Source organism: Amaranthus tricolor, chromosome 14 (genome assembly GCF_026212465.1).
Source record: "Amaranthus tricolor cultivar Red isolate AtriRed21 chromosome 14, ASM2621246v1, whole genome shotgun sequence".
Taxonomy (NCBI): Eukaryota; Viridiplantae; Streptophyta; class Magnoliopsida; order Caryophyllales; family Amaranthaceae; genus Amaranthus; species Amaranthus tricolor.
The window spans coordinates 7,536,767-7,549,959 of NC_080060.1; the positions used below are offsets into that span (position 1 = coordinate 7,536,767).

The window sequence follows — 13,193 nt, forward strand, 5'->3', positions numbered from 1 at the left end:
CAAAATCTCATTTGACTATGTTTTAACTTAAAAAAAATAAATAAATTACATAAAGAGAAGTATTTCCACTATTCTTATTTACTTGCACCATTTGCTTTTTCACATTCCTCAATGTACGAATTCATTTATTAATATCTCTAATTATACATTTAGAAAAATTATGAAAACTCAAAATTAATAAACTTTAAACCGAAATAATTCAAGTAAGATCTCATATGACTATATTTTAACTTATAGATTACCGATAGTATAAAAGTCAATTTACTTAATAAATAGTATCTAAGTTAGCTATGTTACAAGTAAAAAAAAATAATATTAAGTCTACAAGTCACTTTTGACATGTTTAACAAAATCGAAAATATAAAGCACATAATAAAGTTCAAAAAACGCGGAATTTAACATCTCATCATTATCATATTCATCACCTAAAAAATTTTGTTAAATCTTTCTTTCCCATAATAATTTATCCCCATCTTTATTAAATTTTCTAAATGATGCATCCATCATCATCATCATCCATTCAATTTCTCCCTATTCAAAAAACATCCCATTTGCTAATGTGACCTTTTTATGTATTTAATCTCAACTACAACTATCTAATCCTCACTTTCAATCTAAGCTACCCATTTCCCCACTTTTTTGTTCCTAATCCCATTTTACCTCCATGATTTGATTTTTTTTTTTTTTTTTTATTTTCTCCAACTATTTTGTTAAATTAGCAGTTTCAGTAACTAAAGCATTGAACTTTGTGATCTATTTTATATTTCTTGAAAATCCCACTTCTCCAAGTTAGTGAAAATCCTTGTTATTCTTTCCTTTTGCTCGATTTTTCATAAATTAAATTTTGTTATTTAGTGGGCATTTTCAACTTTTTATGAGTAAATGAGGAATTTACTTGATGGGTTTTTTGATTTGCTTACTAAACAAAGAAGTAAGTGAGTCTTTTTGCATAAAGATGAGAGCTTTAACTTGGGTTTTGGTTCAATTTGCCATTTTTGGAGCATTCACTGTTAAATGTGACTCTCTTGTATCTGTTGAAGGTATGTTTTCTCTTGGATCTTGATTAGTATTATCTTAATCATCTGGTTTGATCATAATTACCAAGATTTAGGAATACTTAGATTTTTCTTGCTTTTTTTAGAAAGTTTTCATAGTTTATCTTATAGAAATAGTATTGATTTTCCCTGATTTTAAAATGTGGTTTATATTTTTTCTGGGTTTCAGTTTTGGCTCTAACTGCTTTCAAAGAAGCCATTTATGATGACCCATATCTGGTTTTATCAAATTGGAATGGTTTAGATGCAACTCCATGTGAATGGTCTGGAGTTACCTGTTCAATAGCTAAAGATCATGTTGTTAAACTGTAAGTAAATTATCCTTATTGATTGTTAGAGTATATAATATATCCTATGGTCTTTCTAAGTTTTTGGTTGAGTTGTTTTCTTGACATGGTATCAGAAGCCAACATGACAACAAGAGGTCGTGGGTTCAAATCTCAACCATCCCTCATTTAAAGTAGAATATTCGGTGCTTGTGTGCATCCACACTTCTAAGCCAATGGTCTCTCGTGTGAGGGGACGTGTTAGAGTATATAGATTTTTTTTATTATTTGTTTTTGGTTCGGAGTAGGCTAGAGAATCCCACAAGGCAAGAGGGAAATGAAGGCGATGATAATCGAACCTCTGTCACAAGCACGAAAAAAAAAGCTTTATAACATAGTCTGAATTATTAGTAAAAGCTTTTTGTTTTATTGTCAAATTGTGGATTGTGTTGTAAAATGTTATGGTTTGATTTTGTTCAGGAACATATCTGGGTGTTCTATGAAGGGATTTATTGCTCCAGAATTGGGTCTGCTGAGTAATTTACAGGAATTGTATGTTGCTATTTTCATTCATTTGGGTGTTTTTTTTAGGGTGTTTAGGTTTAATTCTTTTCAACTATTAATTTCAGACTCCTTCATGGGAATAATCTTATTGGAATTATTCCAAAAGAAATTGGTAAATTAAAGAACCTCAAGGTTTTGGATCTTGGAGCAAATCAGCTATCTGGGCCAATTCCACATGAAATAGAGAATTTAAACAGCCTTGTAAAATTGTAAGATTTTTTGGTATGATTGGTTGTGATAGTGTTACCTGTTGCCTGTAGTTAGTGTCTTAGTATTGCTCTTTCTGCTGTAGGAACCTCCAGTCGAACGGGTTGACGGGTACCATGCCTTCTGAGCTTGGCAATTTGAGAAATCTGCAGGAGCTGTACTTGGATAGAAATAAGCTCCAAGGAACTGTACCTGGTGCTGCCAATGCTAATTTTTCTGCAAGTATGCACGGAATGTAAGCATCTTTTTACAATGTATATTCTAGGTTGTAAGGTTGTAGCATATGACGAAGATCCCACATCACTATTATGCTCGGTGGGTAATCCTCCTAATATCATATGGTCTTGGAAAAGAGTGACCTCATCAAGTGAGTATGCAAGTCAATGCTCATTACGCGTGGGTTTGTAGGCCTGAGCCCATGGGTGTCCGTGGGTGTGTCCATACGAGTAGGCCTACGGGGTGATTATGTGGCAAATTGTCACAGCCTAACAAAGCTATGGCTTTTCTAGTAATATCAAATTAGTTATCACTTCTAAAAATGGTTCTAGTGTGAAAAAACATGTATGTTAGCTTTGCTTTTGTATCGTTGGGACTGTGTGATCATTGACATTAATGGCTGATTATGAGTTCTTTACTATGTGACAGCATTAGCAAGGTGATAGTTGATGTTACAAGAACGGAACTATTTACTAGCTATCAAACTTTTCACCCTTTTTGTTGTAAATCTCCGACTTCACTGAAGTGTGTCTATGTGAAACAAAAAAGTACCCAACTGTAGAGGGATGTAGTCCTAGAGAATTTTAGCGACATTTTTTTGTTGAAAAATAACTCACGTGTGATCCCATATTGAAAAATTAGAGAGTGCTTGACTAACATATATACTTGACGGGCCACTCCACCTAATACCATTCGGTTTTAGGATGGAACCTCATCAGATTCGTATACAGTCAACTCTCCTCTTGTGCAGGTTTTGTTGTGTACAAGGCTACAAGCCAATAACAAATTTTCACGCGTCAAATCTCTAGTCTTTTTTTCTAATAGCTTGCCGTGAACTCTTAAATGGTTGTTGAATCTTTTCCAAGATGTAGGCGCAGAACAAGCTTCTTTGCTATCATTTTTTATGTTTGATTGATATATCGAGAAAGAATTTTGAACGCCTTTTAAATCATAGTTATACATTATACCCGATCATAGTGGTCACGGCTATGTTGACATCTTGTTATGGAATTTCAGGTATGCATCCGATGCGAATGCTACAGGCTTTTGCCGCTCACCTCAGCTAAAAGTTGCTGATTTCTCATTCAACTTCTTTGTTGGGAGCATACCGAAATGCTTGCTACATCTGCCAGGGTTAGTGTAGACATTATCGTATGATACTTCAAATTCTCTATTACCTACACAAATTTCCGGAAAATCTCTATTTATCGGAAATAAGTATGAATGTTTTGAATCTTCTGCAGCTCAAGCTTTCAGGGTAACTGTCTTCAAGATAAGGATTCAAAACAGCGGTCTGTTGCACAATGTGGTATGTACAAGTTAAATTGGAAGATTATCTACTTGCTCTGTTTTTTCGTATTTTTTTGTCTATTACCAATCATCGCTCGATCTTATGCCTTTCTTTGCTCCAAGGAAGGGGGATCAATATTATGCTTTTTGAAGCTTAAAGAATGAAAAAGAAAATAAGGGTGATATAATACGAGTAAATGACGATGTGTTGAGGCTTGTTTTGGGAATTTTCTATATTTAACTTGGTTTGCATATGCTTTCTAGTCATAGTGTAAAAATAGGGCCGCATCGCATCGGGTCGGCCGTGTTGTAAAGGTTTTCAAAAATAAACAACCGATATTTCGCGTGTTGTAAAGGTGTAAAAAAACGCTTTTGGGTTGTATCTAAAGATATCTTATGGTTTTGAGCGATATTTAGGCGTTACGATATCTGCATCACTAACTAATAGTATGTATGAGTTTGAATAAACACCTTAAAATGTCTAAGTGTAGATCTTCCTTCATTGGAAAGGTGCAATGCTGATGCAACCATTGGTAGAGCCTCTTTTAAGGTCGAAAATCTTTTATGTGGATAAATTTAGTCTGCTTATTTCAGGATCTTTAGCACCAGCTAAAACGCATTCAAACACTAGTGTTAGAACAAAGAGTAAGCCTTCCAAGAGTGAAGTTAGTCATCACAACACGTCAAAACCTACTTGGCTTTTGGCTTTAGAAATTGTGACCGGAACCATGGTGGGTGTCCTCTTCGTTACTGCTCTAATAACTGGTTATAAAAGATGCGACCATAAATCATCTATGATCATCCCTTGGAAGAAATCAGGAAGTCACAAAGATCGCTTGGCTGTGTACATAGGTAAATCTTTCACTCTAGCAACTACGCCCTTCGGTTTATTGATTAAGTAGCGTTTGCTAATTTTTTTGCTCCAAAATAATCTTTCAAATAGATTCGGAGTCGTTGAAAGATATAGTGAGATTCAATAGACAAGAGCTTGAAGTGGCTTGTGAAGATTTCAGTAATATCATTGGAACCTCCTCGGATAGTATGGTTTACAAAGGCACAATGAAAGGTGGATCTGAGATTGCTGTGATATCCTTCTGCATCAAAGAAGAACAATGGACCGGCTATTATGAGCTATACTTCCAAAAAGAGGTATAGGTGTAGTTTGTTGGAAAAATAATCCACATGTGATCTCATATTGACAAATTAGATAGAGGTTGACTAACTTATAAGCTTGATGAGTTACTCCTATTACCAATTGGTTTTAGGATGAAACTTCATCAAGTTCGTGTGTAGTTAGAGGTGTTCAAAACAGATCCGACAACCCGATATTTACCCGACTTTGAAACCGAACCCGACTTCAAAGTGAATTTAAAATAATATAAAAATCAATGTGGATACAAGACCCAATTTTGACTCGATTCGAAATATCTAACCCGAAATTGACACGATGACTCGAATGAACACTTCTATGTGCAGCCAACTCTCCTCTTATGTGGGGTCTTGTTGCGTACAAGTCCGTTAACAAATTTATCACAGTTATGTTTTTCTATGGCCCACTTGAAGCATGGTGATGTTATCTCTGACTTTCACTTTGAATCATGATCAGGTAGCAGATTTAGCTAGACTAAATCATGAGAATGCAGCTAAATTTTTGGGCTATTGCCGAGAAAGTGCTCCTTTAACAAGAATGCTCGTTTTTGAGTATGCATCTAATGGAACATTATACGAACACCTGCATGGTAAGTGAACTTTACGCATCATCAGTTTTTGTGCTTCGGCTTTATAAAGTGGCAGAGGTGTTGATTCTGTGTTTGAGATTGCAGCCATGTTTGAAGATGGAGAAGGTTGCTTATTGTCTTGGACAAGGCGGATGAAAATCATAATTGGCATTGCGCGTGGACTAAGATATCTTCATACTGAACTCAACCCACCTTTTACTATATCCGAGTTGAATTCTAGTGCCGTGTATCTAACCGAAGATTTTTCACCCAAGGTAGCATTTGTATTTTCGATTTTGTGTAACTATCTTTTCATAGACTATTTTCATTTTGGCTTGGGATTTAACATATTCAAATTAGATGATATCCGTTAGAGGATATAACATATCCTAGGGCCTCAACCATCAGTGTAAGCTTTTGGTTGAGTTGATTCCTTAATATGTTATCAAAAGTCACGTGATAAGCGGTCACAGGTTCAAACCTCAATCAACCCTTTTAAAGCGGAATATTCAGCATTAGGTATAAGGAGGGTCTGTGTTGCATCCACACTTCTAGCCCAGAAGGGGCCTATTTGAGTGTACAACATATTTTAGGGGCCCTCAACCATTAGGTTTAAGCTTTTAGTTGAGCTGGTTCCTTGATAATATGTTGGTAGAGGCATAAAAGTAATAACTTGATTAATTGAAGAAAAATTATCTTGCAGCTGGTTGATTTTGAAAGCTGGAAAACCATCATAGCAAGATCGGAGAAAAATTCATCAGCCATAAACAGCAATGGTGATATTTGTGTTCTTCCACGTTCAATTGAAGCACGACATCTAGACGTAAAGGGTAACGTGTACGCATTTGGAGTACTCCTACTCGAGATTGTCAGTGGAAGACAACCCTTCTCCAAAGAGACGGGAAGCTTGGTAGATTGGGTATGATTACTTCCAATCTGTTTGAGCATATAACATATTTTGAGGCCTCAATCATCAGCTTAAACTTTTGATTGAGTTGGTTCCTTGACATGGTATCAGAAGCCAACGTGACAAAAGGTCACGGCCCTCACGGGTTTGAATTTCAACTTCCACTCATTTAAAGTGAAATAGTTAGTGTTAGGAATGAGGAGGTCTTGTGTCGCATTCACACTTTTAGCCCAATGGGCTCTTATGTGAGGGGCGTGTTAGGGTATATAACATATTTTGGAGCCTCAACCATCAACGTAAGTTTTTGGTTGAATTGATTCCTTGACACAATCATTAAAATTGAAGTTTCTACTTATACCAACTATAAAATGACTTAATTCAGATCAACTTGTTCTTCAATTAATAGCAAATTTTGGTGTTACAGGCTAGAGAGTACCTTGAGGTAGCTGAGGTAATGCCCTATATAGTGGACAAAAACTTAAAGCATTTTGAATACGAGGACCTCAAAGCCATTTGCGAGGCAGCAAGTCTGTGCCTGAATCCCGACCCTGTCAAGCGACCACTAATGTACGACTTGTGCACATTGTTGGAGAACCGCATTGATTTATCTATGTCCGCAGAGCTTAGATCATCATCTTTGGCATGGGCCGAATTAGCGCTCTCTACTTGATATTGTCGATACTAACATACTTGGTGTAAAGCAAATTATAGTCTCTTGATTGATCCCCTTCCATTTTTTTCGTCAGCCTTCAACCATCTATTTTATTGGTCTTTCTTTGTTGAAGATCTGTAAAGTTTTGGTCTTTCTTCCTCTTGTGGTTTAGGCAATTATGTAAAGAGTTAGAAAGTATTGTTGTGTATCGAGTGCCCACTAAATTAATTGATAAGCAGACTTAAAATATGTGGATAAATAACTAAAGACAGTTAAAAAGTGATAAAAATATTTTGGGAAATTTTATGCAGTGATCTTGAGTATTTAGTTTTTTTATAAATGTTTTTTAAATTTGTATGGTTACTTTGACCTTTCAACTTTTTCATGTGGAATACAAAATATTAAGTTTTTAGTTAAATTTGTATTTATTTTGATTAGATTTTGAAATATATGAAATTTTTTTTTGATCAAAGTTTTATCCTCATGAGAATAACATGGAACTTTTATGAAATTTTACACTATAAATTATTTTCATTACCACCATTTAGTATCACTGCCCAAAAGAATCGTAATAATTAGTCTTGTCTTAGTCTGTATTTTATTCTCAATTTATAAGTTAATTAGAACATAGTCAAATAATATTTTTTTTATTCGTTTTCATATAAATTTTATTAATATTAACTTTTTATATTTTTAATTTAATATAATTAGAAATATTTAAGGTTAAAATAATGTATTGATAAGTATAAAAAATAAAATGAAACTTTTGATTAGAATAAGAGAGACTCTAAAATAGATTAGGTTATTAATTAAATGGTCTAATTCATGGCATAAGAGGCTTGAGCCTAGATTTGCCCTTTGTAAAGTCTGCAGCTGAATTTCTGCTTTAATTTGTATTCATAATATACCCACATATAGGCAACAAATTAGAGAACAGAACAGAGGAAGTATAATATTTATTTGAAGGGTAAAATAGTCTTTTGAAAGGTTGATTCTTTTTTTTAATTGTTGTACCATTAAGTTGGGTAGCAAGAAAAACATAACAGAGAAAGTACTAGTGTTTTGTAAAATGCGTGTGCGAATTTTGAGGAAAGTTTTGTATACATTTTTTTTAATAAATTGGCTGGGCTTTGGGAGTCGTTTTTTAAAGAGACAGTCTCTTAAGAGACTTACTGTAATATATTGGACCTGAATTCACAGGGTCTCAAAACATTAGACTCCTATTACAGGGTTTGGACTCATGACCATCGTAGCTGTAATCCTAAAAGATTGAAAATTTTTAGTTCAGGATCATGAAATTTGACTAAATTTTACAAAGTTAGTTGTCACCTACTGATCTACCTATCACTCATCATCTTTTTTTTTTAATCTAAGTTTGAGAAAAACAATAAGTGACAAGTACTTACATGCAAAGTTAATAAAATAAACATGCAAAGAGCTATATTTATCAACCATATTGATCAAACTGGTTGGCAAGGTTGTTAAAATCCAATTTTTTTTTAAAACAAACAAATTTTAAAATCAAATCATAAAATTGAACCAATATTGGAGGCTGGAACAGCAGATAAATCCAGAAATTCATGGAAATTGGAAAGTAGGGTTGGTTCAAGTTGTAGAGTACACTTCAAGTCTTTTTCTTTATGGCCATCTGACACTAACCTTGTGCCCCTCTCAGAACTTGATGATTCCACTTCATCTTTTTCAAATGGGACCTCCAATCAGTGGCGGACCCAGGAATTTCAAATTGGGGGGTCAAAATCCGAACGTCACGTCGTTCGGATGATCTAATCGTCGTCCGAACAATTATTTTTTTAAAGAAAAATAGAAAACATAATAAAGACAATATTTACAATTTACAATATCAAATCTGATGTTAAAAGTTTTACAATCTAAAAGATTAAAAAAAAAATACAAGCGTTCAAATGAAAATTACAAATTCATCCTTCGAGTTTTCATATTTTTAAAGCGATCAATAATCTTTTCATCAGAAACTTGTAGAAACACTTCCTTCTCAATGTAAGTAACCAAACAATCATTCACTAGTTGATCACCCATGCTATTTCTCAACTTATTTTTGACAAATGTCATTGCGGAAAACACTCTTTCTACACTTGCCGTAGCAACAGGAAGAATCAACATCAACTTGATTAGCAAATGTATAAGAGGAAAAGTCTCATGTTTCCTTGTTTTAACAAGCATCATGGAAAGAGAATTGATATCTTGCAAATCATGAAATCTTTCATCATTTTGCATAGAATCCAAGAAGACATCAAGTTGAAGATCAAGAGCCGTTAAATCATAGCATAAAAACTCTTCGGGATATAAAGAAGCAAGTTTAAGTATCCTCTCTTTATCAAAAGATGCAAAGTTACCTCTAGGACTCAGGGAAGCCATGCATGTAAGTAACTCCATGTTCTTTTCATTAAAACGGTTATCAATCTCTTGAAGATGCAAATCAATTACTTCCAAAAAGATGTCAACGCGAAAATGATGTAGATTTGTTGCTTGTTTAGCAAAACGTCTTGATCTTCCTTGAGGTACATATTGAGCATCCATAGATGGAACATCAATCTCGTGTTTAGTACAAAATAAAATGACTTTGTCTAAGAGACTATCCCATCCTTGATCCCTCATCTTTTGCAACACATTCGTTGTACTTTTAACAAGGCTAATGGCATTCACAATATCTTGTTCCTTTCTTTGTAAAGCAACACATAAATCATTAGTGTAGCCAAAAATAGTCAACATGAAATGAGCCATAAAAATAAAATAAAAGGGCTCCAAAGATCCTAAAACAACTTGAGCTTTGAGCTTATCATCCGGAGAGCCATTTTCTCCAATCTCCTCAAGCACTTTAACAATTGAAGGAAACAAGTTGATGATACTTATTAGACACTTGTAATGAGATCCCCAACGTGTATCTCCCGGCCTACTCAAACCACGTTCTTGATTCAAACCCGATCCACTTTCAATTTCCCCCACTTCCAAAGCTTGAGCCACTACTTGAGCTTGGTGTTTTCGAATAAGGTCTCTTCTCTTACAAGAAGCTCCCACCACATTTAACAAGTTTGCAAGTACGTCAAAAAGCCAAGTACAATTAACATTCTTTTTAGCAACCGCAACTAGAGTTAGTTGAAGTTGATGAGCAAAACAATGAATGTAATAGGCTCTTGGAGTATCATTCATAATCAAAGTCTTGAGGCCATTGATTTCACCCCTCATGTTACTTGCCCCATCATACCCTTGACCTCTTATCATGGAAGGACTCAATGAATGTTCCATAAGCAACGACATAATGGCATTTTTAAGAGATAAAGCGGTAGTATCACCCACATGTAGAATGCCTAAAAAGCGTTCCACTACCGATCCATTTTCTCTATTAACAAACTGCAAAACAAGAGCTAGTTGTTCTTTTTGAGACACATCACTTGATTCATCGGCCAAAATAGAAAAGTAACCATCACCAATCTCTTCTATTATGCGCTTAGTAGTCTCTTTTGCACAACAAGTGATAATGTCTTTTTGAATTTTGGGAGATGTTAATTGACAATTTTTGGGTGCATTTTGGAAAGTATATTTTCTTATTTCCTCAACCTTCCCACCCAACCACTTCAAAAGCTCAGTAAAGTTACCTCTACTATATGACTCCTCACTTTCATCATGTCCCCGGAATGCCAAACCTTGGCCCAAAAGAAATCTCAAACAAGTTAAGGATGCATTCAAACGAATATGATATTCATTCATTTGAACCTCACTCGCATTATCAAATACAAATTCAATTGATGTCTTCTTTGCATCTCTTAGATTCACATATTTCTCATAAGCAATATTATGAGCACTTTTAATTCCTCCAACATGCTTCTCAAGCCTCTCAGGTTTATTCCACGCTCTAAACCCTCCAACAACAAATGCATCACCCCCCTTGTTAATTTCAACATTCCTCTTGAACAAATAACAAACAAAACAAAATGCGGCATCCATTTCAACACTATATTCAAGCCAATCCCATTTTTTGAACCAATTCAAACTAAAACGGCGTAACCTACCGGAGATATTACTTTGAGGGAAATCATGTGTTTTTGGTTGGCAAGGTTTTTTAAGAATATATGCTCTCCTAACCGGATTTCTTTCATTAGGGGGATAATCCATTATGTTTTTCCTCAATCCCGGGTCATGAGGAAGAAGTTCAACATCATACACCCATTCATCATCCAATGGTTCATCACAACTACTTGAACCACCTACCTCCATATTAACATCTTCACTTGGAGGGGAACTTAAAGGAGGACGTAGAGGGGAACTTAAAGGAGAAGATTCATTGCCTTCGTTAGATGTTTGTTGGGATTTCATTCTTTTAAACAATAATTCACGAAGATCGGGTTGTCTTCCCTTTGCTTTTGACTTTTTCGAACAAGATGAACTTGAATTACTTGACATTTCCTAATTAAATTAGAAATATGACTCAATTATTCAATCTAATTATTCAAACTATCAAGTAACAACTTGCAACCAATGAACCAAAGTACCAAACAAATTATTCAATTAAACAAACAATTTAACTAAATATTTAATTGTTAACAAACAAACAATTTAACTATCAATAATCAAGAATCAAAGAATCAAGAATCAAGAATCAAAGATCAACAATTAAACAAATTAACAATGAACTAATGAAGCTATGAAACAATTAAACAAATTAACAATTACAATTACAAATTAACAATTAAATAAGTAATGGAAGCATGGAACTCACAAGTGACGAAGTATACTGTCGTGTGTCGTGTCTGTCGAGTATCGAAGTATGGAATTGAAGAGAAGAGGAAGAGGAAGCGAGTAGGCGTAGCGAAGAAGAGGAAGAACAGTCAGATGTATGGAATTGAGCGACGAATGTCGAATGTCTGTGAGCGACGAAGAGGAACTGAGGAAGTATGGAATTGAGTGTCTGTCGAATGTCGAAGGCTACACTGGAACTTGGCCGGTCGTTTGTGGGCTGTGGCGGACTGGCGGTGGAGATTTGGAGAAGGAAGGTTTTGTCTGTCGAATGTCGAACACAGGTATGTACCAGCGTTTAGGGTTTGCTTTGTTTTTTAAATGGATTCCCGTTCCCAGCAGTAGCATTTTATTTTTTTATTTTTTTTAAAGGTGATTAGCGACGGGAATTTTGGTCGCCAGGTGGTCGCTAAGTGGTCGCAAAAAATATATATATATTTTTTTTAAAAATCTCATTTATTTTTTTCAGATTGGGGGGTCCACTGCCCCCCCTTGCCCCTAGCTGGGTCCGCCACTGCCTCCAATTAGCTCACACTGGATAACTCCCATTCAAGCCACATAAATACCAACTCAAATTAATTATGGATAATATAACTGGGTTATTAAGAAGTATACGACACGCTTAAGCTATATTTATAATAATAGTTATAATATATTTGGTCAGTCTCTATTATTTTGCCAAACATCTATTAATAATCATAATCAAATTTCTATAGAGAGGGTCATTTTGTTCAGTTTGCCTAGGGACCATTGAATGTCAGCAACGACACTGCTTATTTGGCAAATAGTTGTTAGGCATACTATTGACTGAAATTGTTGGTAGATTTGATCAGATGAAATTATTGGCTGATAAGTTAGTTATTTAACCTGACTGCTAAGAAGATATTTAGTAAACATAATTTTCTAGTTATTTGTTGTTTATTATAGGAAAGATGAGCCATAAGCTAATTATAATAGCTATTATAAATAATTTTTAGCTGTTTATCTATCTAAAAAGCTAAAATATCAAAAGTCAATCAAAAAGTTATTAAAAACCCTCAATGCAACATGTATCTTCAATGCCATTTATCCAAATTACACTACCTATCCCAAAGAATTGGTCTTGAATTCTTTTTAGTCGTGTCTTATATGCCAAATTTGTCTTATTTTTATTTTGATCATGAATAATTTCTATTTAACTTATATTTTCTTCTTATTCACATATTTCTTTCAAAATTATTTAATTTTTTTTATCAGTTTTCTCATTATTCTTGCTTTTCCCCACTCCTTGTGACAGAAGAGGGTATCAAGCTGAGGTATTTTTTGCTTTGCAACAACCGAGCTAAATTGGATGAGAACAAATACTCTAATGTCATCTAATAAGAGTAAGATTTTTTATATAAATTCAATTATGATATTCTCTATACTTTTCAGATTTTATTGCTTTTTTTTCAAACAATCTAATAAATATTTTTAATTATACATAATAAAAATTGATATTAATAATTCTTATATTAAGATGATTTAATGACATAAGATTTCACTTGACTATGTTTTAACTTATAGATT

The 13,193-nt window shown here is 34.3% G+C and overlaps 2 protein-coding genes across 2 annotated transcripts; one reads left to right on the top strand and one right to left on the bottom strand.

Annotated features, from left to right (window-relative positions):
- The first annotated feature begins 365 nt into the window (after window positions 1–365).
- LOC130799662 (probable LRR receptor-like serine/threonine-protein kinase At1g63430) lies at window positions 366–7,185 on the top strand. The gene is made up of 13 exons (XM_057662834.1): window positions 366–1,040; window positions 1,225–1,363; window positions 1,802–1,873; window positions 1,951–2,094; window positions 2,178–2,327; window positions 3,326–3,442; window positions 3,553–3,617; window positions 4,193–4,450; window positions 4,542–4,747; window positions 5,205–5,337; window positions 5,422–5,591; window positions 6,020–6,235; window positions 6,648–7,185. Exons 1-13 carry the CDS (start codon window positions 899–901, stop codon window positions 6,891–6,893), a joined length of 2,058 nt encoding a protein of 685 aa, XP_057518817.1. The 5' UTR covers window positions 366–898; the 3' UTR covers window positions 6,894–7,185.
- Window positions 7,186–8,401: 1,216 nt separating this feature from the next.
- On the bottom strand, window positions 8,402–11,312 carry LOC130799238 (uncharacterized). Its single transcript, XM_057662345.1, has 5 exons — window positions 10,995–11,312; window positions 9,675–10,817; window positions 9,019–9,509; window positions 8,535–8,659; window positions 8,402–8,427 (listed from the first exon to the last, which is right to left on the bottom strand). Exons 1-5 carry the CDS (start codon window positions 11,310–11,312, stop codon window positions 8,402–8,404), a joined length of 2,103 nt encoding a protein of 700 aa, XP_057518328.1.
- Between the last annotated feature and the right edge of the window lie 1,881 nt (window positions 11,313–13,193).

What these genes read in the sequence shown, in the direction of transcription:
- LOC130799238 (XM_057662345.1), bottom strand. Translation starts at nt 11,312, where the DNA reads ATGTCAAGTAATTCAAGTTCATCTTGTTCGAAAAAGTCAAAAGCAAAG. An exon ending in CTTATACATTTGCTAATCAA is followed by an intron (nt 8,660 to 9,018) that starts GTTGATGTTGAT and finishes GACGACGATTAG; the next exon opens with ATCATCCGAACGACGTGACG. An exon ending in AGTTCTGAGAGGGGCACAAG is followed by an intron (nt 8,428 to 8,534) that starts GTTAGTGTCAGA and finishes CTGCTGTTCCAG; the next exon opens with CCTCCAATATTGGTTCAATT.
- LOC130799662 (XM_057662834.1), top strand. Translation starts at nt 899, where the DNA reads ATGGGTTTTTTGATTTGCTTACTAAACAAAGAAGTAAGTGAGTCTTTT. An exon ending in CTGAGTAATTTACAGGAATT is followed by an intron (nt 1,874 to 1,950) that starts GTATGTTGCTAT and finishes TATTAATTTCAG; the next exon opens with ACTCCTTCATGGGAATAATC. An exon ending in TGCTTGCTACATCTGCCAGG is followed by an intron (nt 3,443 to 3,552) that starts GTTAGTGTAGAC and finishes AATCTTCTGCAG; the next exon opens with CTCAAGCTTTCAGGGTAACT.